Source organism: Eublepharis macularius, chromosome 1 (genome assembly GCF_028583425.1).
Source record: "Eublepharis macularius isolate TG4126 chromosome 1, MPM_Emac_v1.0, whole genome shotgun sequence".
In the NCBI taxonomy this organism is placed as follows: Eukaryota; Metazoa; Chordata; class Lepidosauria; order Squamata; family Eublepharidae; genus Eublepharis; species Eublepharis macularius.
Window position 1 is genome coordinate 238,134,639 of NC_072790.1, and position 27,944 is coordinate 238,162,582.

A 27,944-nucleotide genomic window follows, 5' to 3' on the forward strand; every position below is an offset into this window, starting at 1 on the left:
TCCTGTTAAATATGTTTAAGGGCACCCTCTCTTGGTGGTGAAGCCACCAAGTGATGCTTCCAGTTTATGTGTTATGTGCTGTCAAGTCGCCTCCAACCTACGACGACCATATGAAGGCCTCCAAAACGTCCTACCATTAACACACTTGCTCAGATCCTGCAAACTGGAGGAGGTGTCTTCTTTTGTTGAGTCAAGCCATCTCGTCTTAGGTCTTCCTCTTTCCCTACAGCCTTCCACTGTTCCTTGCTCATCTTGTTGGAACTTAAACTCAGGGCTAGCAATTTGAAAGGAGAAAATGAAGGAGGCTAAATGCCATGTTACCGAAAAAGCTCAGAGACAGTGACTCAAGGAGGGTTTGCAAAAGGAAAGGCAGTTGCAAAACAGAAATAGAGTCTAAATCACGTTAGAAATTCGTAAACCCCCATCACCACCACCCAATACACGCACAGCTTCATTTACTGGAAACAATGCACTCTGAAAACACTTGTTTTGGCACGACGGGTGGGTGAGGCGGGGTTGGATATTACTGCAGAGAATGCTGGACTAGCTGGAGCCATGATCTGACCCGACAGACCCAGTTGCATGTTTAAATATTTGTTTGCTGTCTTTTCCTCCAGTTTTGCAGCCCAAAATTGGCTCCCAGAGCAGCCCCCTAGAAATTATGATCTAACAGATATAACGATGGAAATGAAATGGAAAAATGTTCCCCAGGGGAAAAAGTCTCACTTGGAAATGGATCCAGTTATGATGGATGAATGCCTGGCTCTTTCCTGCACTTTCTCTGGTTATTGAAAGCAGGCAGGGAGAACGGCTGGGGCTGGATTAGAGTTGCTAACCTCTAGAGAGCCACTTTGGTATAGTGGTGAAGAGCGGCAGGACTCCCATCTGGAGAGCCAGGTTTGATTCCCCACTCCTCCGCTTGAAGCCAGCTGGGTAACCTTGGGTCAGTCACAGCTCTCTCGGAGCTCTCTCAGCCCCACCCACCTCACAGGGTGATTGTCATGAGGATAATAATAACACACTTTGTAAACCTCTCTGAGTGGGAGTTAAGTTGTCCTGAATGGTTGCCATCTCCCCGCTCAGGGCGGGGGATATCTCGATCCCACCCTCCCCCAGTGCCCACTTACCTGGCTGGCGGGGGGGGCGCACTCCCTGGGGCACCCCTCCCCAGGTGGCGCAGCACACCACTGGGTGCGGGGCATGCTCCTGCGCCACAAGAGCAGACAGCAGCTGCAGCAAAAAGAGAGCAGGCAACGGTTGCAAGAGTACGCCACTCTCACCACTGCTGCTGTGCAGCTGGCGCCGGCAGGGACAAGGGGTGCGGTGGTGGTGGCAGCGAGAGAGCGAGCTGTAGTGGCCATGGCCTGCTCTTTCTCTCACCGCCCTACCCCTTGTCCCTGCCGGCGCTGACTGCACAGGGGTGGCCACAGCCACAGCCAGAGAACAGGATGTGGCCACCACAGCTCACTCTCTCGCCACTGCTGCCGTGTCCCTTGTCCCTGCCAGCGCAGGCAGCACAGGGGCGGCTGCGGCCACAGCGAGAGAGCAGGCCATGGCTACTGGAGCTCGCTCTCACTGCAGCTGCCGCTGCCCCTGTGCTGCTCACGCTGGCATGGTCAAGGGGCGCAGTGGTGGCGGCAAGAGAGAGCTGCCCGCTCTCTCTCTCTCTCTGCGTGAGAGACCCTGTGTGATGACGTCACTCCCGGAAGTGACATCATCACGCTGGGAGACTTGAGGGACCTGGCAACCCTACTTGCTGAGCTCCTTCCCCTCTTCAAATCCTTCTCTCCCAGGTTTCACCCCTAAATCTCCAGGAATTTCCCACTCTGGAGAGGGCAACCCCAGGCTGGCTCCAAGCACCATGGAGGGGTTGCTAAGTTTCTCCGTACCATTTACCATTTGTACTTGCAAAGGCCTACAACTGATATCCTTTTTAGTTCCCTTTTTGCAGCCCCCGAATTGAGCAGTTATGCTTTATACTGAGTCTGACCCTCAGTCTCTCAAGGTTAATATTGTCCACTCTGACTGGCAGCTGCTCTCCAGAGTTCCGGGTGGAGGGAATTCACATCACCTCCTATCTGATTTTTTAAAGTGGAAGTGCCGGGGAGTCAACCGAGGGCTGTCTGTCTGTAGCCATGGCTGCGCCTCCAGGGCATTTGTCCCCACCCCGATAATAATCCTTTCTTCGCAAGAAAGCTACAATTCGGCCTCTAGTTGCTTCCAAGAGGGCTTACATCACCATTAATATGAGGCAGACTGGCCACATATCTTAGATTTTATTCAGGCTCACAAGGTGCTCCTCCCAGGATGTGTTTTGATAGGGTTTCCAGGTCCCCTTAGCCTCCAGGTGGGAGGCAGGGGATCGGGCACTCACCTTTTTCAAAGTCTTCACATGTGCATGCGCAAAGCCTGCACGCGCTCCCAGCCTGTGTGATGACATCACTTCTGGGAAGTGATGTCATGGTGCAAGCCGTGTGCTGCCCCTGGAACTGCTCATGTGATCACGTGCTCTGCAGTGGGCCGAATTGGGCTTGTTTGGGGCTGAAATTAGCCCACTGTGGAATGTGGGAGCGCTGCCAGGGCGGCACAACGGGCCCTGGTGTGCTCCTGTACTCCACAGTGGGCCAATTTAGGCCCGTTTGGTGCCAAATTGGGCCCATTGGAGTCCAAATTCAGTCCACTGTGGAGCGTGGGAGCACTGCCGGGAGGGCCCTGGAGTTCCTGTGCTTCACAGCGGGCCAATTTAGTCTTCAAACGGGCCCCATTTGGCCTGTTTGGGGTCCAAATCAGCACACTGTGGCATGTAAGAGGCGCCATGCTGCCTGGGAGTGCATGTCGGGAGGCGTGTTCCCCTTTTCCCCCTGCCAGCCAGGTAAGCAGGGGCAGAGGGTGGGAGAGGGGAATCCCCCACCCCCAGTGCAGGACTGGCCAACCTAGTTTTGAAAGTTAGACCTCAACTTCAGCCTTAAAATTTGAGGTACTGTATTGAGGATTGCCTCTGAACGTGTCCAGAGTGTCTCTTATTCCTCCAGCTAGCTGGAATGAGCAGACAGGCCTGCCAGTTTAGAAGACACGGTGATCTCCAGAGCAGCAGGATGTCTTTGTTTGCCCAAAGAGCAAAAAGACAACCTCACTTTCTGAGGCCACCCACTGTGCCTGTGGCCGAACTGGGATTCAAACCCAAGCACTCTCAGATCCAACTTTTAAAAAGAACAACTCCAGGCCCTGTAAGTGCAAGAGCCTTGGTGAGCTTGAGGGCAGTGGGGAGCAGGGCTGCCAAGACAAACGGGTCAACCACACTGTCTCGGAAGGCGTATGGGCGAGAGGCACCGAGCGACAGCCGGGCACAGAAGGTTGGGCCGGTTCCAGGCCTCGCTCCGGAAACAGAAGCTGTTTGCTTCGGAACTTGGCAAGACGCAGAGAGCTGACGTCACCCTGTCTGAATCAACAGCTACGGCTGGGGAAAGCGCTTCTGTCTGGCCCACGCTGCCAGGAACCAGCCCCGGCCGAAGCGTGGCAGCCAAACCGTTTGCACAGCCAGGGCAGCAAGCCTGAAACCACATGAGAAGGGCAAAGCCAGTGGTGTGAACAAGGTCATGGAATTATGGGTGTGGGAGGGGAGGTTGATTTGGGGGGATGTGTCTGTGTGTGTGTGTGCTCGTACGTGTATATATAAAGGTTCAACCCATTATCCTTGATCTCTCCTCACCCCAAATCCTCCCCGAAGAGCTGGATACACATTTTGCAGGGGAAATGCTACAGAGCCTCTGAAACTTCTGAGAAAAGGGACTCAGCAGGTCTTAATTCAGATTGCAGGGCATTGAGTTTGGGGAGCCAAAGCAGGCCCAAACACATCCTCTCCAAAAACCCCCGGATTCAAACGGGAGGGAGGGCTTCGTTTGAGGCATGGTAGAAACGTGACGAATGAACCACTCCCCTTCTCAACATGGGACAAATTGTTTTCCCGCCTTCCTCTTCCGGAGGGCTAGAATCCACTACGAAACCATGCCACCCCACGTCTTTCAGAAGGGGACAAAGCACAGATGAATATTGGAGCAGACAAGCACCGGGCTACTGAGGAATTCCTGAGATGTAACTCCGCCTCCCATCTTTTAGGGAAGTGTTGCAGAGTTGCTAGCCTTACTTAGAAATAACTTTTTAAAAAACAGGTAAAAGAGAGGTTGGGCTAGGGGTGATGACTGCCCTTGTCTTGCCATCTGGATGTAAAATCTTCCCCATCCTCACGGGAAGAACAAAATGTCCACAAATTTCAAAAAGGATTTGTGGGCCTGCTTTGGGAACGCCGGCTCTAGTCCAAGGGGCATGACTTTATGGTAAGAGGGGTGGGCTTCTAATGGCCAGAAGGTGGAGCCAGCATCTTTCCCTACACTGAGTCCAAAGTCCATACTAGGTTTGACAGGCTGTGCATGGAAACCAATGGGATATTTGGGCATGGGGACACGGGAGCGGGAGGGGGATGATGTTGTCAGTGCTGCTACGCAATTTCCACGGAAAACCTGGAAGTGGACAGTAGCTCTAGGAATTGCCAGAAACTCTATGGGAAAATAATAGTTTCCAGTGATTCCGAGAGCTACCCCACGTCACTTCTGGATTTTCCCTGAAAGTGATGTAGTGGTACAAACAATGCCATGGTGTTTCCCCACCACCACTTGGAGTGGCAGTGGGCAAAAAGGACCGCTGGTGGAAGGTATCCTGCCATAGCAAGAGGGCTGGCAGCCCTAAGATATACAGGGTGCTCACATCCCTTAAATATTTTAGACTCTTGGTTCCTAAACTTCAGGGCATCTTGCCTGAAGTTGTCACTCCTTGTCCTTCCCCACTCACCCACAAACAAGGTTGTGCTCTGCCCACCCACAGATTCTGGAGACTAAGGATGCACAGGGCCAGGGAGTCGGGGGGAGAGATGTGCTTTTCAATATATTTTTGTACCATTTATCATTTTAAATGTATCAGTGAATGCCCATAGATTTTCCAAGGGGCTGGCATCCGTTCAAAAAATTAATCCAAATGATAAAAACACTGCGCCAGGTACAAAAAGAGATGGTAACGTAGTGCCAGCTTGCAGGATTTGGGCAGCCTGCTCTGCGTACAAAAGCCCCACCTTTCCCCAACTCGGTTTAATTTCTACTTCTGTAAGCTTTTAGGAAAAATTCCCTACCCCTTTGGAATTATTTCCCCTTCCTCCTCCCTGAGGATTAGAAACCTGCTCTGCCTTAAGATGAAATACCTTCTTTTAGACAAAAAGAACACAAAATGAATTGTTTACAGTAGGAAAAAGAGAAGAGGGGGAAAGAATCTGACCGAGTCGCCAGAGACTCCCTAAAACCCAGTTTCACCCGCGCTCGGGTTCAAAAACAGAAAGAGAAATGCGGGCATTCAAAGAAACTGCAGAGGGCCGTGAGGAAAGACAGGCCAGAGGAGACACAGGCGAAGCCACAAAGGATTCACGTGGATTTATTGTCCTTGGCTCCCCGCCCTCCCTGCCGGAATTCTGGAATGAATATGAGGAAAGAGTCCGAGGAGGCGGGTGGGTCAGGCCTGACAAGGTACAAAACAAGTCTGTGGAAAGATGGTGCCTCTCGTTTTCAGCCTCTGCAGGTCACTCCTCTTCCTCCTCCTCTTCCTCCTCCAGGGTGATGGCACGAGGCCGTAACTGACTCGGCGCCTGCCTCTGGACAGAGATGATGCCGCTGAGGAAAGCGTAACCGACCATGGCCGCCAGACCCACCAGCACTGACAGGATCTGGTTCCGGCGTTTGTAGGGCTCCTCCTCAGACTCGCTTCCATCCCCAGCAGCTGCCTTTGGAACCACGGGCGGAGGGTCACCTGGAAGGAGAGAAAACCTGTGAGGGATACGAAGGCAGACCCCTGACTCCGGCCTTAACAGCAAGGAGACAGCTGGCCTTAATTTGGCCAACTAACAACAAAATGGGGCAGCCAGGTTTTGTCAGGCAAGAGATAACTGCTAAATCACCTCAGAAAAGCCACTTTCCAAAAGGAAAGAGGACCAGACTTTGGCAGGCTGATGTAAAAGAGCAGTAACATAGCTCAGTGGCACAGTACAAGCAGAGGGTGCCCGGTTCAATCCCCAGCATGTAGTAATTTTTTTTTGCTTGTTTGTTTAGGATATTTCTATTCCGCCTCTTCAGAATTCTCCTCGAGGCGGCTTACAATTAAACACCACGGTGTGAAAAAAACCCAAAACCATTCTTAAAACCACCATTAGACATAAGTAGCATAAAAACTAGCCATAAAAAAGAAGCAGATCAGTAAAAAGCTGATAAGGTAAAACCCCCAACTAAAAGTCTGGGTAAAAAGATGGAAGTTCTTTAAAAGAAGCAAGTTTCTAGTCCTTCTGTCTGTGAAGATATGCTTGAAAATGTGTGATTGTGGAAATCTCTCACGCCAGAGGGATGGGTGAGTGAGAAAACCAGTTTGGTGTAGTGGTTAAGAGCGGCAGGACTCTAATCTGGAGAACTGGGTTTGATTCCCCACTCCTCCACTTGAAGCCAACTGGGTGACCTTGGGTCAGTCACAGCTCTCTCAGAGCTCTCTCAGCCCCACCCACCTCACAGGGGGATTGTTGTTGGGATAATAACAACATACTTTGTAAACCACTCTGAGTGGGCGTTAAGTTGTCCTGAAAAGTGGTATATAAATCTAATGTTATTATCATTTCCAGTAATCAGGGGCTGAGGCTTCAATATTCTAAGTAGCTCACTACCACGCCTCAAGATCAGCAAAAAAAGAATTATGCAAATGAACATTAAGTCTTCAGATTAGGAGGATCCGAGTCAACGAAGAATAGATTCTATGACTCTCTTCTGCTAAGACATCTTTCAAGGTAGAAAGAGTTCCTCTGACAAAGAACTCGCTCAGATGTAGAGAAATTTTCCTCTGATGGAGAAAAGCCTCTCTTTCCCGAAGGAAGTGCTCCCGTGTTTGAGAAAGACTGGTGGCAGGGGGTCATGGGTTCCCTCCAACACAGCGCCTGCAGCCCTCACCTTCATCCCAGGGGAAGTAAAGACTCAAGATAGCCGTGCAGTAATTGCAGAGATTCTGCAAGGACTTCAAATGGTGCTGGAGCTTCCCGTTGGGCAGCTTGGCCTTCAGGAGCGGGGCCAGGTGGCTGAAGACAAAGGCATCCAAGGAAGCAGGCCTGGAAGAGAAAGAAAACGGGGACGCACAAAGCTGCCTTATATTGAATCAGTCCCATATTCCATCAAAGTCCGTACTATCTGCTCAGACTAGTACCGGCTCTCCGAGGTCTCAAATAGAGTAGAGCCTTCCTTCACATCATCTGCTTCCAGATCCTTTAATTGTAGATGCCAAAGATTGAACCCAGGGCCTTTTTGCATACCAAGCAGATGATCCACCAAGCCACAGTCCCTGCTCTGACTGGTAGGAACTTCTCCCGGGTCAGAGGTGGAAGGTCTATCACATCAGCTACTCCCTGAGCGTTTTAACTGGAAATGCCAGGACTGAACCTGAAGAAAAAAGTTATCATCCGTGTAGGGAACAGCTGCCTACTTCTTTCTCAGCCAGCAACAGAAATCTTGAAGTACAGGTGCTGCTTCTATTACTGGGAGGGGGGTGGTGTTTAAGTGTTTTTTTTAGATTTCAAATTTTCTGCAAACCTGGGGCTTTATTCAGGTTTGTAGGAACATCTATCTGGTCTGTTCATGAGCCACACTGAGAATCAGACATATCGACATCAATAATAAAAATAAATAGTTGATGTTGCCCTTGTCACTGCTGACCCTCTGAAATCTGGGATTTAAAGCCAAGGGGGAAACATCCAAGCAGACTTTCCACAAACCCTGCCTCCTTTAGCAGCAAGTCTCCGCCATCAGCTCCCCAATGTTTTTCCATCGGCTACTTACGAGTCTCCGAAAAAGAACTTCTGCCTGCCAAGCCTTTGGGACAGGAGCGTCAGGCACTCACAGGCTTCCCGGTACAGCTGTGGGGCACAGAGAGAGGAGCTACGTCAAAGCCCGTGACCCATACCACAATCACAAAATGTAGGCCCACCCCAATCTTTGCCAGTTCTCTTCCCCTAGTCATAAACTTTAAATTTCCAAATGAATTGGGAGATTAAGAAAACAGCTCTCATCAACCATGGTAACTTCTGAACGTATATGAATAGCAGATACCAGCTGGCTGGCTGGCTGCCTATATGGTGATAAGCAAAGCCAACCACGCAGATGCGAGCACACTCAAATCAATGGGCATTTACAATTCAAATGAATCAGCCATAAGAGGACAGTGTGCTCAATCTGAAAGAAAGCAGGCCGCGTACATTTTTGAGTACATTATTTTTGTAAATATCACAGCACTATTACTTTTAGAATCTCTGTCAGAAACTAATGATAGCCTCCAGCCAAATCTTCATTGAGTAGTGCCGCAACTTTCAACTGACTGGTTAAAAAAAGTAGCACGAATCTAAAAACCAATTGGTCTGCAACTTTTATAACATGCGTTGAATCATTTCTGTTGTAAATATGTACAAAGGTAGGAATGCCAGATGTTTTCTTAGAAGAGCCATTCCTGTGTATGAGAGATGCACAGAAAGGAATGCTTCTTCTAAGATGGTGCCTACTGCAGTGTCTGGTCATTATCTAAGAAGAGGCATTCTCCCATCTCCCACACAGTCAAGGGAATGCCTCTTCTGAGGTGGCATCTGTTGTGCATGGGCATTATCAGAGAAGAGGCATTCCCTTACACAGATGAGAATGCCTCTTCTAAGTTGTACCTACAGTGGTATGTGCAAGCATTATCCAAGAAGTCTGCATCCTCTAAATATATACAAATTTCTGCCGAATTATGGTTTTGTTCATCTGCAAACTTACGCAAATGCCTTTAACTATTTCTCTGAACAGCCATTAAAGCAGTCCTCGCTTAATGAAAGCAATTCTTGCTTAAGGGCAAAGAAAATTCCTTGCAGGATCGGACCAAGGCCCACCTAGTCCAGCATTCTCTGCAACCAGCAGGTTGTAGATGGCTTGAAGCAAACCAGCCAGTAGACCAGGATTTATTTCAGGCCCAACTTTAGTTTCCTGACTCCTGCCCCCTACGCCAGGGCTCCGGGCTTTCGGACAGCTTTTCTGGCATGGAGGGGCAGATGGCCACAGCTACTCCACTCACCTCCTTCTCCAGCTCTTCCTCGCTGTCCAGGTAGTTTTCTCCGCAGACCACCTGCAGCCTTTCTAGCTGCTGCTTCTGCATGCGGCTGGGCAGGAAGAAGTTCAGCGGGAAGGGGATGGCCTCAGCATACCACTTCCGCGTGTGCTCCACGTAGTTTTTGGCATCTCCCCAGAATGTGTGGATCTGGAAGAGGGGGGAAAGCAGCACTCCAACCACCTAATTTTGCTACTCTTACCCAAGGCGAGCCTGATCTTGTCAGATCTCAGCAGCTAAGCAGTGCCGGCCTTGGTCAGTAATTGGATGGGAGATCTTCGGCAAAGACCAGGGTTGCAGAGGCAGGCAATGGCAAACCACCTCTGTTAATCTCTTTGCCATGAGAACCCCAACAGGGGTTGCCATAAGTTAGCTATGACTTGAGGGCACTCTCCACTACCCAGGGTCAAGTATATTCCAACATTATACCCATCTCTGGAATTTGGCATCAGGCACAGAGTTCTTTGAATCTCAGATTTTTGTGAGTTTTCTTTTTTAAGTTTCTAGCTCTTATGATGGTGAAAGGTAGCAGAGATTCAAGAGTCACGGTTATATTTGAAATCACTAGGACTAGGATCTTGCTTTAATTTCAGAAAATCAGAGTAATCAAAAAATAAGCCTTTCCATTGATTTTTTAAAAAAGTTTTAAACTACAACAGAAGAAGAATGTTCAATAGATACTGTCCTTCAGGACAACTTAATATCCACTCAGAGCAGTTTACAAAGTATGTTATTCTTATTATCCCCACAACCATCACCCTGTGAAGTGGGTGGGGCTGAGAGAGCTCTGAGAGAGCCGTGACTGACCCAAGGTCACCCAGCTGGCCTCAAGCGGAGGAGTGGGGAATCAAACCCGGTTCCCCAGATTAGAGTCCTGCCGCTCTTAACCACTACACCAAACTGGCTCTAGTCCTTACAACTCTTAAGAGAGGCTTGTATAAAATGAACTACAAAGTAAGAACAAAGCATCAAGTTTGCTAAATTTGTACAGATCACAGAATTGTGTATTTCCTATTGTTGTTTTCAGGGCACACTTCGTACATCTAAACTCCACCTTTAGGCACAAACTGGGGGCAAATTTCTAGTCCTTCTGGCTGTGAGGGGACACCAGAAAGTCTATGGGCAAGGAATCTGAGTAAACTTTGGAGCAAGCTTGTTTCCCACCTTGAAGACACAAGCCATTTCCACATGCTGTTAAAGCGACGGGCTGCTTACTGAATGCTGGCGGTTTTTTTCACAGATTCCAGATGCCTCCGATTTCAAAGTGGAAGCAGGCAGTTTGGCTTCCGTGTGTTCAGCATCCTTTACCCGGCACAGGAAAGAGTGGGAAATCCCGTTCTCACAAAAGACCCTGAACAAACAAAAGTGAAACTGCCTGCTTTCTCTTTGAAATCGGAGGCGTCTGGAATCTGTGAAAAAAAACCCGCCAGCATTCAGTAAGTAGCCCATCGCTTTAACAGCACGTGGAAACAGCCACAATCATGTCTACTGGAAACAGTTTATGTCCCACAGATACTTCTTGGACCCAAAACAGATAGAAAGGCATTTAGTGGTATGTATGAAATGTATACGGCAGCACTAGCCAGGCCAACTGCGCCCAGAGGAAATCGAGCACATGGGCCGTTTCCACACGGCTTACCTTGTTCCGGAAAAAAGCAAAATCTCGCACGAAATTGCGTGAGAAGATGCGGTAACAGCGTCTTTGCGCGTGATTTCACGCGAGATTTCGCTGTTTTCCAGAACAAGGTAAGCCATGTGGAAACGGCCCTGGCCTAGAACAGTGGTCCTCCCCCAATGTGGCACCTATCGAGTGTTTTTAGAAAGTGAGTAAGAGCCAGTTTGGTGTAGTGAATAAGAACGGCGAGACTCTAATATGGAGAACCAAGTTTGATTGCCCACTCGTCCGCTTGAAGCCAGATAGGTGACCTTAGGCCAGTCACAGCTCTCTCAGAGCTCTCTCAGCCCCACCCACCTCACAGGGTGATTGTCATGAGGATAATAACACGCTTTGTAAACCGCTCTAAGTGGGCATTAAATTGTCCTGAAGGGCAGTATATAAATTGAATGTTGTTGTTATGGCCACTGGAGATTTGATTGGCTTTTCAGATTAAAATAACGGTGTTTTAGCAGCAGGTGCTACCACAGTGTTGGTTTTATTCTCTCTCTCACGCTTCTTTCCTAATGTATTTCTTAAATGACTCCTCTTCTCCCCCGCACATGGGCTTCCTCTGTGTGTGGCTCTGCCTCCTGTGGCGGCCATTTTGTGATTGCATCAGAATTCCAAAGGTGCTCACAGGTTCAAAAAAGACTGGGGATCCCTGGCCTAGAACTCCTGCATTGCGGGGAAGAAAGTGGTCGTGGTTGACCAATCTGTCTTCTGGGGAAGTTTCCCAGCCATTCCCGATCTTTTCAATATGGGACACTTGACATGCTTTGGAGGGATCGCAGGGTTTCCTGAGTGAAAACCACCATCTTAGGTCCAAACAGTTTTGCGATTCTTAAACTGTCTCACAAGATGTGGCTTGAATCATGCATAACAGACACACCCTCAAAAAAAGAGCCCAGCTCGATCAGACCAGCTGTCCTTCTAGGCCACCATCCTGTCTCACACAGTGGCCAACCAGTTACTCTAAAGGGCCAACAACAGGGCATAGAGGCCGAGGCCTTTCCCCGATGCTGACTCCTGGCATTGGGATTCAGAGGTTGACTGCCTCTGAATAGAGAAGCTCCCTTTAGACATCCCTTTAGACATCGGCTAGTAGCCACAGACCTCTCGTCCTCTATGGATCTGTCTAACCTCCTTTCAGAGCCATCTATGACTGAAACAGTGAACTAGACAGATTCATGGAGGAGGAAATACTGCAGTTGGAACTGAAAACAGTCTTCTGTGGTGAAGAATTCCTCAGTCCAGGAGAAGTTGGATCAAATGGTCCCTGCTGATCCCTGATACACATTCTCTCTCTCTCTCTCTCTCTCTCTCTCTCTCACACACACACACACACACACACACACACACACACACACACACACACACACACGCACTCTCTCACACAGCTGAAGCCTAGGGGCCCCACAGGGACTAGGGGCCCATCAATTTTTACACACCACATAAATTACCATTAATTGATTCTCTTCTAGAACCTCTATTAGTAAGATAATTAACTGCTTCCTTAGTGAAGTGAAACAAATTGTATCTTATATCAAAACAATTATCCATAAATTATATATATTTTTAATAAATAATAAAAATGTTGTATTGTCGAAGGCTTTCACGGCCGGAGAACGATGGTTGTTGTGGGTCAGGAACTACAATGCCAAGACCACGGCAATACAGCCCGGAAAACCCACAACAACCAATAAAAATGTTATTCACTTCGAAATATTACAGTATTGAACAATTATACCCCTAAAATGTGCGTTCCTGAAGAGTTCTACTTGTGCAATAAAAACATTTTAAAAATTGTGAATAGAATTCTTCAGGAGACCCTCAAAATGGATATAGGGCTATGTACTGCGGTCAAGTACCTATCATACCAGGGTCAGGCTGTCAGCTGTAGTGGGGTGAAAGATTCAAGTGTTTGAGGGGGCCTGAAATACCTGAAAGCCTCGGGGCCCGGCCATGGGTTAATACAGCCTTGCTCACACACACACAAGGGGCTGGATCCAGTGCCCATCTTTCCTTCCATCTCTTCCATTTTAGTCCTACCTTTCTTAAAAAAAAAAATCAGGGCAGGAGTACCTCATATTTTAACTACACAACACCCTGCAAGGTAGATTAGGCTTAAAGACAGAGAGAGAGGTTCAAGGCCACTCAGGTACCTTCGTAGTAGGGTGAGTCTTTGAACTAGGCCCTTCTTTTTTTGAGCTTGAATCATGAACCACGCCCCCACATAAACTCCCTTCTGCGATTCAGAGCCTGGACTAAAGAAGAGTCAGGCCTTTTGACCTACACAGCCCTGCCCTTCCCGTCTCCATAGACACATAATTTCCTCTTGCTCTGACTCACCAATACAGGCAGCAGCTTCTTCTGCAGCAGAGACACAAAGGCTAGCGTGTCGGCCCCCTGTCGAGCCGAGAGGTCATAATCGGCATTGAATTTCTAAAGCCAGAAGAAGACACAGTCAGGGCTAGGAAGATGCTCAGAAACAACATCTGAGGAGCAAAACCTGTGTCTAGAACCAGTTTCTGACTGCAGGTGTTGCCTCACATGCCCGATTCCTTCTCCCTATAAAAAAAATCCCTGCACACAGAAAGCCAAGGTATCAAGAATACTAGGCCAGAACTCCTGGGTCTGCCATGCTAGCTTTTTATGAAAAACTTCTCTCTATTTGGAAGGAACTTGCTGCATTTGATGTTAACTGACAGATGTTGCTCCTATAATTTGCACCAATTATGATTTTCGCTGGTTCGGATGACCAAAGTAACAGTTTGTTTAATCCGAGGGCCAAATGACACATTACGTTTTTTGATGAGTTGGGTCTGGTTTGCCCAACTCGCTCTCCCCGCAGTTGCACAGCAGCTGCAGGAAGGGCATTTTAAAAGTCCAGAAGAACCTGACTGGGCTCAGGAAAATGGCATTTAGGGGAAGAGGAGGCAGGACCCACCCCCCTCCCATCTCAGGCCCAACCAGGCTCCTGGGGACTTTAAAAATGCCTTTTCTCGCAGCTGCTGTGAAACTGCAGGGAAAGCAAATGGGGGAACCCGGACCCAACTCGTCCAAAAATGTATTGTGTAGTGCGACCCTGAAAAGGCAGCTATGAGCTTTCAAACTTTTCAGGCTCCCTTTCTCTTTCATGAGTGGTTGGCACATGACTTGTAGACTGAAAGCATCCAGGTTTACAACAGACTGCAATGGAACCACCTGAATCCGCCAAAGTGACAAAATGAGATTTGTTTCTTGCTTACGAATAGGAATTTCCAAACCAAGGTTTCATTCAACCATGAAACAAATTGCACTCTCTCCTTTCACCTGATCTGGATGTCTCAGTAGGCGGTGGTTTGTTACAAACCAAAAAGTTTTAAAGTCTGAAAACTATGAACCACGTGCCAGGGGATGGAGAAAAGTACGGTTCATACGGTCACTGGTATTCATCCATCAGATCAGATACTGACAATATATGGTTTCAGGTAGGTAGCTGTGTTGGTCTGCATTAAAACAGCAGGACTTGAATCCAGTGGCAACTTAGTGGCCAATAAGAATTTCAGGGTATAGACTTAAAGCTGCCTTCTGAAGGGAGCTGAAGAAGGGAGCTTTGACTCTGGCCATTTCCACACACGTTGAATAATGCACTTTAGCAATCCTTTGGAAGTGGATTTTTTGTTCCACACATGGAAAAGCAGTTCCAAATGTTCACTAAAGAGTATTGAAAGTGGATTATCCAATGTGTGTGGAAGCAGCCTCTCAGAAGCTTATACCCTGAAAATCCTGTTGGTCGCTAAGATGCCACTGGACTCAAATCCTGCTGACATTATACAGAAGTTCTCAACATATCACATTTATTTCTCTTCTCTTGGGGGGGAGGGTGTCATGTTTTTCAATCTAGAGGGTGTGTGTCCTTCCTTCCTTCCTTCCTCCCTCCCTTCCCCTGCTTGTGAACATTACTTCCTCTTCTGGTACCCAGTGCTACGAACAAACGCCTGGACTCGCCATCTCAGCCCTGGATACAGGGACAATTCACCCAAGCAACATACCTGTTTCCTGAGATGAGTGATGATCTGGTGCGTATCGGAGAGAATGCCCTCGTCCTTGGTCCTCAGCGCTGGAAGGGTCCCTGGAAGCAGAGGCAGAAGGGAGGAAGGTGACATTTTATCACTTGTAGGAGACATTTTGGGGAAAGGGATTCCCAAATTGTTTATTCCCCACCCTGGACGACTCCTCTCAGGCCAGCAACTGGTCGCCAAACATCAAAAGGTCGTAATTGCTTTTAAAAAAATGTTTTTGCATGTATTTTAAGCTCTAGTTTTGATTGTTTTAATGATTTGCTTCTTGTTGGCTTTAATGATTTTTAAAATGCATTTTTATTATGCATATGTTAATTTGTTATCTGTCTTTGTGGCCTATACGAGGGCAGAAAGGTGGAGTACAAATTTTGTAAAATAAATAAAACAAATAAAAGTACTGTAAGGGGTTACTGTTAGGATAACACAGTAAAACGAGGCCTTCCATAGATAAGGCAGGGGCCACCCCTGGTGTACATAAAAATATGACTTTGTGAATTGACCAAAAGAAAAGGACACACAGAAGTCCCAGCTTGGTGACAACGGAGCATGTAGCAAGAGGGTCACAGTGTTAAGAGCAGAGTCAGGGTCATAACCAAAAAGGCGCCAAACCCAGCCAAGGAGAATAAAGGATCGGATAATGTTTCTTCAACCAACCACTTAGCGGCCCTCGAAGTAATAATACAGATGCCTCTGAACATGAGCGAAGTGCCTTTGAGCAAGAATCACTAGGTGGTGCGCATCTGGGATTACAGCCAGGTTTTCCTGTCAGATCAGGAGACTTCTGGGCGGTCTTCAGTACAGAAGCTCTCATTTAAGGAATTAAAACCTGTCGCAGACTGTGAATTTTAAGGGGTGCAGCTGGAATTCTGGCTCCTGGTCTTAGAAACAGGGACGCCCAGGAAAAGGTGCTAAGGAGGTTAAAGCTGCCAACTTAAAACCAGCCTTACTGCTTTGGCTCAAGAGGCAGAAATGGAGTTTTCCTCTTTTTCTCCCAGAAAAGCCCGCACCCCTTTATATTTCTACATTTCAGGCATCTGTTAATAGCGAAGAAACAAGACCGGTTTACAAAGCTGGCAATCCCAGCTGGAAAAAAGAACGTTTCCTTTGGGGATTTGAAGCCAACATAAGGATGAGGTTCTATATGGATTTCAGCGGGGCCATAACCAAGGCCAGATGCTCAGCGCCTGTTTCCTGTTGCGATGGAAGTTCAAGGCAGCCAAAAGTTTGCAGAGCAAAGAGAGAGAAAACCAGCCCTCTCTCTTAAAAAACTATTTTGGAGGTTGATTCCAGGGCGAAAGGGTTGAGGCCATGGCACGGAGAAGGCGCCAAGCTGACTTGACTCAATGTGTTCTAGGACTTTCTGTCCAGCCAGGAATGGTTGGTCTTTACTGGGCCCAACAACCAAAGGGCTGGCTACCTCATCTGCAGAGACTTGGAACGGGCAAGTGGGAAAATTGCTTCACCTGAGCCAAGACTAACCAGCGCAAAGCCAGTTTTAAAGGAATAATGTAAGTGCCTCTGAGGATGTGAAGAGTGCGTTTCCTTCTCTACCCACATAGCACTGCTTCCATCTATGTCGGATTTCACTAAGGAGTTATTTATTTAAAACATTTTTATGCTGCTGTTCCACCCAAATAGGGTCCCCACTGAAAACATTTGAACATTAAAAACAGCAATTAATATACAATTATTCAATAAAAACACTTAAACACATCAACGCGCAACATCAAAACCAGGGAAGAGAGCCAGTAATAGTTCTTGGGGACATGCCAAATGAAAGAAAAAAGTCCACTGGTGGAAGACAATGACAGAGGGAGATGGACTAATCTCCTTGGGGAGAGAGTTCCAAAGTTTTGGCACCACAACCAAAAAGACCCTTTCTCAGATTGCAATGGGAGCACCTGAAGAGGGGATTCCAAAAAACCCTGAATGGATAGGTAGGTTCATATGGGTAAAGGGGTCCTTAAGGTATACCTTGAATTGGGCCTGGAAGCAAACTTGGAGCCAGTGTAGATGGAACAAGAATGGAGTGATGTGGTCCCTGTGACGCACTACACTGGCTCCAGTATTTGGGACGCAACATTATGTGACAACTGTAGCTTCTGGACAGTCTTCAAGGGCAGCCCTACGTACAAGGCATTGTAGTAATCTAATCTGGATGTTACCGGAGCACACCACAGTGGCAAGACCTTTCCTGCCCAGGAAAAGCCAAAATAGAAAAAGAAAAAGAAGTTCTTTCCTGCCCAGAAAAAGCCAAAGCTGGTGAAAGCTGCCCCAGGCACTGTTACCACCTGCTTATCCAATAAGAGGCCCAGGTCCAGCAGCACCCACAAGCTGCAAACCTGCTCCTTAAGGGAGCGTCTGACAAAGAGAGCTGTGGCTCTCAAAAGCTTATGCCCCAATAAAGTTGGTTAGTCTTAAAGGTGCTACTGGACTCTACTATTTTGCTACTACAGACTAATACGGCTAAAACCTCTGGATCTATGACTTAAGAGAGAGTGTAACCCCACCTAGAACAGGAGATATTCCTATTCTTCGGTTGGGCCTTCCTCCATCAGTAGCACCTCCATTTTGTTGGGATTAAGTTTCAGTTTATAATAATAATAACAACAACATTTGATTTCTATACCACCCTTCAGGATGACTTAACACCCACTCAGAGCGGTTTACAAAGTATGTTACTATGATCCCCACAACAAAACACCCTGTGAGGTGGGTGGGGCTGAGAGAGCTCCAGAGAGCTGTGACTGGCCCAAGGTCACCCAGCTGGCTTCAAGCAGAGGAGTGGGGAATCAAACCCGGCTCTCCAGATTAGAGTCCCACGCTCTTAACCACTACACCAAAATGGCTTTAACAAAAATGCAGATAGGCCTGCCAACCTGAAGTTGGGAATTCCCTTTAGATTTGGGGATTGGTGCCTTGGGGAGGGCAGGCCTCAGAACAGAAGAGCAAAAGGGAGTGTTGGAGCATTCTGGTCCTCTGCAGTATCTTGGGAGGGGCTGAGAGAGCTCTGAGAGAGCTGTGACTGACCCAAGGTCAACCAGCTGGCTTCAAGTGGAGGAGCAGGGAATCAAACCCGGCTCTCCAGATTAGAGTTCTGCCGCTTTTAACCACCACACCCAACTGGCTCTTAAAACTGGTTTGTTAGCTCTCATTCATTCCAAAATTGCCTCCTGGCAGTGTCTCCTTGGAGCCTCTTAAGGTGATCACTTTCCCCTGCACCCATGTTTTCAGAGCTCTCTCAGACATCTTAAGGACTAGAAACACGCTTTCTCTTTAACAGGCAAAAACGGAGAGGTTTTTCTACCAAAAAAAAAAAAGAGATACTGGGCATTGCCTAACGTGAAGGCTGTCAAGCCCTATCCATTGCTGAATTAACATAATCTTAATCGACCCCCGTGGCTTCCTTCTTCCTCGGAAACATTACCTGAGGGGCTTCGCCATGGGTTTGTGATTTTGTGAACCTTGAGAGGCGCTCCTGTGAAGCGGGCATAAGTCTGGAAAAGAAAATAAGAGGGAATGAGTCAGGCTTCTGGAGTGTAGGTATTTGGGGAGTCTTTTTCAGAATATGCTGGGAATAAAAACCTTGTTACATCATCGTTATTTTAAAAACTACTTTTTCCCCAGTTAGATGACAACAATCCATCAGTCCATCACATTAATAGCTTAAGAATTTTTTTTATTTTACATTTTTATTTGAAAATAAAGAAAAACAGTAAACATAAATGGATAAAATAACATAAGCAAGATATATAACAATACACAAAATAATAAACACAGACTATATAACGCCCTATTATACTACAAATCTATTTCTCCTCTCCATCCCATTATTTACATACACTCAATATTTTTAATCAAAGTTTTAAAATGTTAATTTTACAGTTGCTTTATTTTAATAATAGCTGTTCTTAAGTTTTTCTTAATTTTCAGCTACATAGTAAAAAAAGTCTTTCAATTTTTTTCTGAAATTCTAAGATTGGTCTATTATGTATATAAGAAGTTAATTTTGCCATAGATGCATATTCAAACAATTTGTTCATCCACTCAGTCACATCCAGACAAGATTCTGTCTTCCATTTTGCTGAATATACTACTTTCACTGCTACCACCATATATTTAAAAAGTCCACAGTGTGTTTTTATAATATTACTAGATAAAATATTTTAAAACTTTCTAATTGTCCTGAAAAGAGCTCCCGCTTAAAAGGGCGACACATTTTTTAAAACGCTAATCACATTTAGCATAAGCACTTGCAAAATTGTTGGGGTCGGGAGCCATTTTAGAAGAGACATTTTCCTTTCTCAAGATGGGTAGCCATGTTTGTCTATAGAAATTTGTCTGTTTATATAATAATAGTATTGAAATAATAGTATTTCAACAGGTGTTTGTAATTCCAGGCAAGTAGCCATGTTAGTTCACAGTTTAGTTCAGCGTTTTTAGCCACAAGGTTTTAGCCCCAAAGTTAACCATTCCAGAGGGATATTCATGTCAGTTTGTACCAGCAAAATGAAAGAGGAGTCGAGTGGCACCTGAAAGACTAGCACAACTCATACCAGAAGAGGCACAGAAGTTTAAATTGGAATAAAATTAGGCCACCTTCAAAGTGCCACAGGCTTTCTATTTAATGAAGACATTAAACAAACGCATATGCTGAATCTATCTCAAAGAACTCAGTAACTGCCTAGATGGATTTAATTTAAGCCAGATCAGCTAAAATCTTCAGAGCAGGAGGCAGGCAAGTCCTCTGTGAAGGCAAAAAGCACCTTCTGAGCAAGGGTTGCCAACCCTAGAGTGGTGGCTGGAGACATCCTGAAATTATAACTGATATTTAGGCAACAGAGATCAGTTCCCCTGCAGGAATTGGCAGCTTCAGAGGGTGAAATCTGTGGAATTATATCCCTCAGTTCCCACTCATCCTCAAATTCCACCATCCCCAGGCTCTGCTCGCTAATCGCCAGGAATTTCCTAAACCAGAGCTGGCAACCCTAAAATGTGAGCGCACAGAAATTGTCTAAGCAGCCGAGGCACTCCTTTCTCCGCCTAGAATTCAGGGTAGAGTTTCAACCCGGTGAAGGCTACTTTCTTAGCACAGAGGAGTTAGCTGTGTTAGTCTGTAGCAGCAAAATGGTAAAGAGTCCAGTAGCACCTTTAAGACTAACCAACTTTATTGTAGCACAAGCTTTTGAGAGCCACAGCTCTCTTCATCATGCATCTGACGAAGAGAGCTGTGGTTCTTGAAAGCTTGTGCTACAATAAAGTTGGTTAGTCTTAAAGGTGCTACTGGACTCCTTGCTATTTTTCTTAGCACAGAGAGTAAAGGGGCATGAAGGGATAGACAAAAATCACACAGGCAGAAATCAGGCAGGTGAAGCTTCTGATTGCAAGACTGAGGACCCCTCCTCCTAAATATACACCCAATCACCCAATCAAATCAGGTAAGTTTGCAATGTCTCTGAGCATGGGCCAAGTGTCCTTCTGAAGAGAACTTTTTTTCAAAATAAGGACCTAAAGTAAACAAGGCCTCCGAAGGCCCACCTAACCCAGCATCCTGTTTCCAAGACTGGCCAGCTGGGTGTCTCCAAGGAATTATCCAGCATAAAAGTGGCAGCCATCAACAGCTTTGGCCTCCGCCACTGATATTCAAACCACTCTGAATGGTAAGGAAAAGCTGTATCAGAAAGACATTTAAAAAGACATAAATACACATAGTGGTTGACTTCCTCTGAACATGGAGGTTCCATTTAACTATCAATGTTTAATATGTATGCGATGAGATGAAGAGCATGTGCATTCGGGTATATTAAGCAGGCAGAAGTCAGACAGGTGAGACATCCTCCTGCTGAGATTCAGCCTCAGGGCTTTCTCAGCCCTGGCACCATCCTGGTGGAACTCTGAGGGCCAAACTACAAGTGACGAATGACACAGGTTGGACACTTGTCAGCTTCCCTCAAGTTTTGATGGGAAATGTAGGCAGCTTGACGGAATGTTGGACAAGTGACAGTTGAAAAGTCCACTGGACAGCGGTCGGAGAGCCAAGCTGCAAGACCAGGACGCCTACATTTCCCATCAAAACTTGAGGGAAGCTGACAAGTGTCCAACCTGTGTCGGGCATCACTTGTAGCTTGGCCCTCTGTTTGCAGCAACCTGGGCTCATTCAGATTTGTTATCTTTCCACGGGCCTGCAAGACAGAAATGTTCTGCCAGGCATATAGTGATTGAGGCGGACAAGTTGTCCAAACCAGCCTCCTGCCATGGGGAAGCATGTGTCCCTCCTGCTTCCATATCCATCTGCAACAGGCCACCCTGCCCCACGGGCTTGTTTAGGCTGAACGGGTAGAGCAACAATATAGCATTGTACTGGTGTTTGTTGATTTTTTATTCTTATTATTGTATACTTTTATACTGTTGCGGTCCGCTCTGAGCCCGCTTGCGGGGAGAGCAGAATCTAAATTCATTTAAATGAATAAATTCATTTCAGCCTCTCTTAAAAGACACACTAGCAGGGCCAGGTGATAAGGCCAGCTAATCGAGTTGCCAACATCTGATTTCCAGACTACCAAGATCAGTTCCTCTGGGAAAAATGTAGAAAAGAGCAAAAATCCAGTAGCACCTATAAGACTAATAAAATCTGTGGTAGGGTATGAGATTTTGTGAGACACAGCTCACTTCTTCTTGCTTCTGAAAAAGTGAGCTGTGACTCACGAAAGCTCATCCCCTGAGACAAATTTTGTTAGTCTTATAGGTGCTATTGGACTCTTCCACTTTTCTATTGCTGTGTGTGTGTGTTATGTAGGGTTGCCAGCCTCCAGGTAGCAGATAAAGAGAATGGCCGTTTCCGTAATGAAAGCTGAGCAGCACAGAGGGGAAACCCCCACGGAAACCAAACAAAACATCAATCAGTTAATAAACTTTGAAAGTTCTTAAAGTGCCAGTGCAATATACAGTGCAAACTCTTAACATGAAAAGTATCAAATTCATTCAAATTACATTCATGTACAGTAGCATAAACATTCAGATAAACTCTACAGTAGTAGTTGTAAACATTCAGATAAACTCTACAGTAGTAGTTATAGCAGCATAGACAGAAAGTGTCCAGAAGTATGCACAGACTACAGAGGTAAACCCCTCCTAATGACGATGTTCTTGCTGTCCTTTATTCCATATTCTTCCAACAGGGATATATAAGAAGCTAAGACCTTTTTCCTCCACGCTCAATCTGGGGCCGGCTGCAAATCACAGATTTCGTGCCCACTTCATCAGGAGCGTGATTTCTATCGTGAAAAAGATTATATCAATTTCTCCCCTCAATATATCAACCTAACCCAATTCTCACTGTTCCCAATTCATTTCCATACTCACATATCCCATCCATTATTCTTATTCACAATCAAGATTGCTAATTAGTCAACCTGGAGTCTGGCTGCTGCCTGTTCTTTAACGCGTACATAGTCCCCTCATTAGACCTTTTTATCTCTACTCCTTGATTGGAGACTCACAACTTAAAGGTACAGGCTTACAAAATACAAGTCAACTATGATGTGCAACTTACAGGTAACAGTTCAGTAACAGCTCATTATTCAAGCCCTTTGGTTTCACACAGTCAAATTTGAATATCCAGTAAGCCTCCCGTTGGAGAAGCCACGATTGTATTCCCTCTCGTTCGCCCTTGGCAGCCACTTCTAAAATAACAATCTTAAGGCTATTAGCTTGGTGCTTTTGCTCCTTAAAGTGCTGAGTCAGTGGTGCTTCTATGACATTGTTCCGAACTCGTGCCATGTGCTCCAATATCCTGACCCTGACAGGTCTGAGCGTGCAACCGATATAAAACAAGTTGCAGGGGCATTCCAGAGCATAAACCACTCCTTTACTCTGGCAATTGGCAAAATGGCCAAAACTATGCTTAAATCCCCTGATGGAGATCTCTTTACCCTCCACAAACAGATCACAAATCTGGCAGTGCCCGCATTAGAAATTCCCCTTAGGGAGGCGGCATAAGTTGGTCTCACTGCAAACATCAGCCCTAACTAATACATCCTTGAGATTCTTAGTTTTACGGAAGCCTACCCTTGGTTTCAATTCACAGCCTTTGATGCTCTCTATAATATTCCAATGGTGGGAGATGATCTTCCTTATCTGATTAGCCCTGGGAGAGAAATCCAAAGCCCAGACTATCCTATCTTCCCGTGCTTTTCTTTCTGATTCAAACAGGGATCTTCTCTCTCTCACTCTTGCTCTCTGCCAAGCACGCTCCACCACTTTCTCTGGGTAATTCCTCCTCAAAAACTGCCTACAGAGGGATCTGCCATCTCTGTCAAAATCCACTGCACAGGACGAATTCCGTTTGATCCTGAGCAGCTGCCCAAAGGGGATGTTCTCCCTTAGGTGCCGGGGGTGAAAGGATTGGAAATCCAAATATGAATTTTTATCTGTCTCCTTAGTGTAGGTCTTAATTTTAACCAAATGGTCCCCACTCCTGTACGTAACCACATCCAAATAATTAATTTGTTGTTCATTATGTTGCCACGTGAACTTGACATTGGGATCCTGACTATTCAGCCACTCACAAAATTCTTCCACTCCCTCCATATTCCTATAGATGAAATTTGAGGCACGACTTAAGGAAATAGAACAGGAAGTCAAAGCGTTTGAAGCCCGTACCAGGGAAATTAAAATCAAGAAATATAAGAGGGACACCCTTGATTATGCCAACAATAGGGTATATTATTGGTGGGACAACTCGAATACTAACAAAGATACTCAACGCAGGGTGACCTGGGCAGAACCGATTAGATCCTTTTCGGACTTAGAGACATCGGGACTCTCTGATAGTTCAGGGGATGAGGGTCCGAGTGGACGTCATCTCCGGAGTAGAACTATATATTCCAACAGCAGGCAGCCTTTTTTGGGCAAAGGCAAGAGGAGAGGTTTCCACAAACCGAGATAAATAATTTAGTTATCAATTTATCAGGACGCCCGCTCTCCCCTGCAGAGGAATCTGTCCTTAATAAGGGTCTGGGATATGTTCCTACACCTACTTACTATCCCTTCCAAACGCGTTTGGATCTCTTTAAACTGATTCGCCAAATCAAACTTAAGGCGTTTTTTAGCAAAGTAGGAAATGACAGGTCCGACTCGGAGCTCACTGTGCCCAAACGACTTATACAGAAATCTACTTTCATGCCCCCGGTATCTGACCACAGAATTGATACATTCGAATTTATGGTAATGAGAGATGTGGCTAGATTAGAGAAAGAACCTTTACGATCTTGGAAGAATCTCACTGGGGCGGAGTTCAGAGCAATTAGGACATTGAATGAGGATAATACCATTGTCATTAAACAAGCCGACAAAGGGGGAGGAGTGGTTGTTTTGGATAGGGAAGTGTATCTAGGAGAAGCTAGGAGACAACTGGCAGATGCATCCAGCTATGTGAGAATACCATCAGATCCAACAGACCACATTAGAAACATCATTAAGGTGGTCCTTAATGAAGCACGGGAGTCGGGAGAAATAGATGAGATGCTTTTTAAATCTCTGTGGATTAAGAATCCCCGGACTCCTTTATTTTACATTCTACCCAAAATACACAAAAAAGTGGACCCTCCCCCTGGTCGGCCAATTATTTCAGGTTGTGGATCCATTTTGGAGCCATTGGCAATATTGATTGACTCTGTACTTCGTCCAGCAGTGTTTAATATACGTCCCCTTCTGCAGGACACTAGAGATTTCATTAAACGTATAGAAGGCAGGCATCTAGAAGAAGGGGCTGGATTCCTCACCATGGATGTGTGCTCCTTGTACACAATCATCCCGCATGAATCAGCTAGAATGGTGGTGGAGGATGCGCTGATTAGGGAGCAGGGCTATGGGCATTCTAGGGCTTTTCTGTTACAATTGCTGGACTTGGTACTTGAGAAAAACTATTTCCGCTTTGAGAAAGATTTCTATTTTCAATTGAGAGGGGTAGCGATGGGCAGCTCTGTGGCACCCAGTATAGCCAACTTATTCATGGGCAGCTGGGAGAATCAGTTTATTCTACATCCTTCAAACCCATATAGAGAACATATTGTCCATTATTTCCATTTCATAGATGACCTCTATTTCATCTATAGGAATATGGAGGGAGTGGAAGAATTTTGTGAGTGGCTGAATAGTCAGGATCCCAATGTCAAGTTCACGTGGCAACATAATGAACAACAAATTAATTATTTGGATGTGGTTACGTACAGGAGTGGGGACCATTTGGTTAAAATTAAGACCTACACTAAGGAGACAGATATAAATTCATATTTGGATTTCCAATCCTTTCACCCCCGGCACCTAAGGGAGAACATCCCCTTTGGGCAGCTGCTCAGGATCAAACGGAATTCGTCCTGTGCAGTGGATTTTGACAGAGATGGCAGATCCCTCTGTAGGCAGTTTTTGAGGAGGAATTACCCAGAGAAAGTGGTGGAGCGTGCTTGGCAGAGAGCAAGAGTGAGAGAGAGAAGATCCCTGTTTGAATCAGAAAGAAAAGCACGGGAAGATAGGATAGTCTGGGCTTTGGATTTCTCTCCCAGGGCTAATCAGATAAGGAAGATCATCTCCCACCATTGGAATATTATAGAGAGCATCAAAGGCTGTGAATTGAAACCAAGGGTAGGCTTCCGTAAAACTAAGAATCTCAAGGATGTATTAGTTAGGGCTGATGTTTGCAGTGAGACCAACTTATGCCGCCTCCCTAAGGGGAATTTCAAATGCGGGCACTGCCAGATTTGTGATCTGTTTGTGGAGGGTAAAGAGATCTCCATCAGGGGATTTAAGCATAGTTTTGGCCATTTTGCCAATTGCCAGAGTAAAGGAGTGGTTTATGCTCTGGAATGCCCCTGCAACTTGTTTTACATCGGTTGCACGCTCAGACCTGTCAGGGTCAGGATATTGGAGCACATGGCACGAGTTCGGAACAATGTCATAGAAGCACCACTGACTCAGCACTTTAAGGAGCAAAAGCACCAAGCTAATAGCCTTAAGATTGTTATTTTAGAAGTGGCTGCCAAGGGCGAACGAGAGGGAATACAATCGTGGCTTCTCCAACGGGAGGCTTACTGGATATTCAAATTTGACTGTGTGAAACCAAAGGGCTTGAATAATGAGCTGTTACTGAACTGTTACCTGTAAGTTGCACATCATAGTTGACTTGTATTTTGTAAGCCTGTACCTTTAAGTTGTGAGTCTCCAATCAAGGAGTAGAGATAAAAAGGTCTAATGAGGGGACTATGTACGCGTTAAAGAACAGGCAGCAGCCAGACTCCAGGTTGACTAATTAGCAATCTTGATTGTGAATAAGAATAATGGATGGGATATGTGAGTATGGAAATGAATTGGGAACAGTGAGAATTGGGTTAGGTTGATATATTGAGGGGAGAAATTGATATAATCTTTTTCACGATAGAAATCACGCTCCTGATGAAGTGGGCACGAAATCTGTGATTTGCAGCCGGCCCCAGATTGAGCGTGGAGGAAAAAGGTCTTAGCTTCTTATATATCCCTGTTGGAAGAATATGGAATAAAGGACAGCAAGAACATCGTCATTAGGAGGGGTTTACCTCTGTAGTCTGTGCATACTTCTGGACACTTTCTGTCTATGCTGCTATAACTACTACTGTAGAGTTTATCTGAATGTTTACAACTACTACTGTAGAGTTTATCTGAATGTTTATGCTACTGTACATGAATGTAATTTGAATGAATTTGATACTTTTCATGTTAAGAGTTTGCACTGTATATTGCACTGGCACTTTAAGAACTTTCAAAGTTTATTAACTGATTGATGTTTTGTTTGGTTTCCGTGGGGGTTTCCCCTCTGTGCTGCTCAGCCTCCAGGTAGCGGCTGGAGATCTCCCAGAACTGCAACTGGTCTCCAGGCCACAGAGATCAGTTCACTTGTAGAAAATGGCTACTTTGGGGGGTGGACTCTATGGAATTATGCCATTCTAAGGTCCTTTCCCTCCCCAAACCCCACTTTCTCCAGGTTTCTCCCACCAGATCTCCAGGAATTTCCCAACTTGGAGCTGGCAACCCTAGTGTTATGTGCCCTCAAGTCGACTCCGACCTCTGGCGACCCTATGAATGAAAGTCCTCCAAAATGTCCCATCATTAACAGACTTGCTCAGCTCCTGCAAACTAAAGGTCGTGGCTTCTTTGATTGAATCCAGCCACCTCGTTTTAGGTCTTCCTCGTTTCCTGCTGCCTTCCACTTTCCCTAGCATTATTGACTTTTCCAGAGAATCTTGTCTTCTCACGATGTGACCAAAGTCCCATAGCCTTAGTTTTGTCATTTTAGCTTCTGCCCCATCTCGATCCATCTGGGGAAAATGTCTGCTTTGGAGAGCGGACCCCGATGCTGTAACAGCATTACAGCCGCAGGGCTCCCTCCCCTTCCCAGGCTCCACGCCCCCCCAATCCAGCATTTCCCCACGCAGAGTTGGCAGCCCTGCACGGGCCGTTCTCCTTGAGCGGTGAACGAGCCCCGCTTTCTCCCCCAAGCCCGGGCTCTCCTCTGCCTCTACGTTGAAAGACCCCAATTCCGGGGAGCCCAAGGGGCGGGATCGCCGCCCCCCTCGCCCGCCCGCTCTCCCGGGCTCACCAGCACCGTCAGGCAGTCGGGATCCACCGTAGGCAAGCCCCAGCCGCTGGCCCAGCAGTACAGCTCCATGGGCGCCGCCATCTTCCAGCCCGGCCGACCCGGAACAACAGCCGGGCGGCCGAGCAGCGCCGCGCCCCGCCTCGCCAAAGGCGCGCCCGGCTCCCTCGTGCGCCTCCTGCGCGCAAAGCTCCGACGGGAGCGCGGAGCGCCGAAGGCAATCCCGCGGCCTTTTCAGGTTTGGCTCCCAGGTAGAGGCGCGTCGGCTGGCAGGCTTATTCCGAAGTAAGCCCCGCGGAGGACGTGGGATCGGGTCCCCGGGGGAGCGGGTTAGGGGTGCGTTGGCGCAGAAATGAACCCCGGTTTGTTGCCTTGGCTCCATTATCGACCCAAAGGGAGG

At 46.6% G+C, this 27,944-nt stretch overlaps 1 protein-coding gene across 1 annotated transcript; it reads right to left on the bottom strand.

The window, feature by feature from the left end:
• Positions 1 to 5,450: 5,450 nt before the first annotated feature.
• Positions 5,451 to 27,649, bottom strand: MTX1 (metaxin 1). Its single transcript, XM_054979014.1, has 8 exons — positions 27,548 to 27,649; positions 18,347 to 18,416; positions 14,890 to 14,969; positions 13,205 to 13,297; positions 9,166 to 9,348; positions 7,905 to 7,981; positions 7,026 to 7,180; positions 5,451 to 5,847 (listed from the first exon to the last, which is right to left on the bottom strand). The coding sequence occupies exons 1-8, from the start codon at positions 27,626 to 27,628 to the stop codon at positions 5,621 to 5,623; spliced, it is 966 nt and encodes a 321-aa protein (XP_054834989.1). The 5' UTR covers positions 27,629 to 27,649; the 3' UTR covers positions 5,451 to 5,620.
• Positions 27,650 to 27,944: the final 295 nt, after the last annotated feature.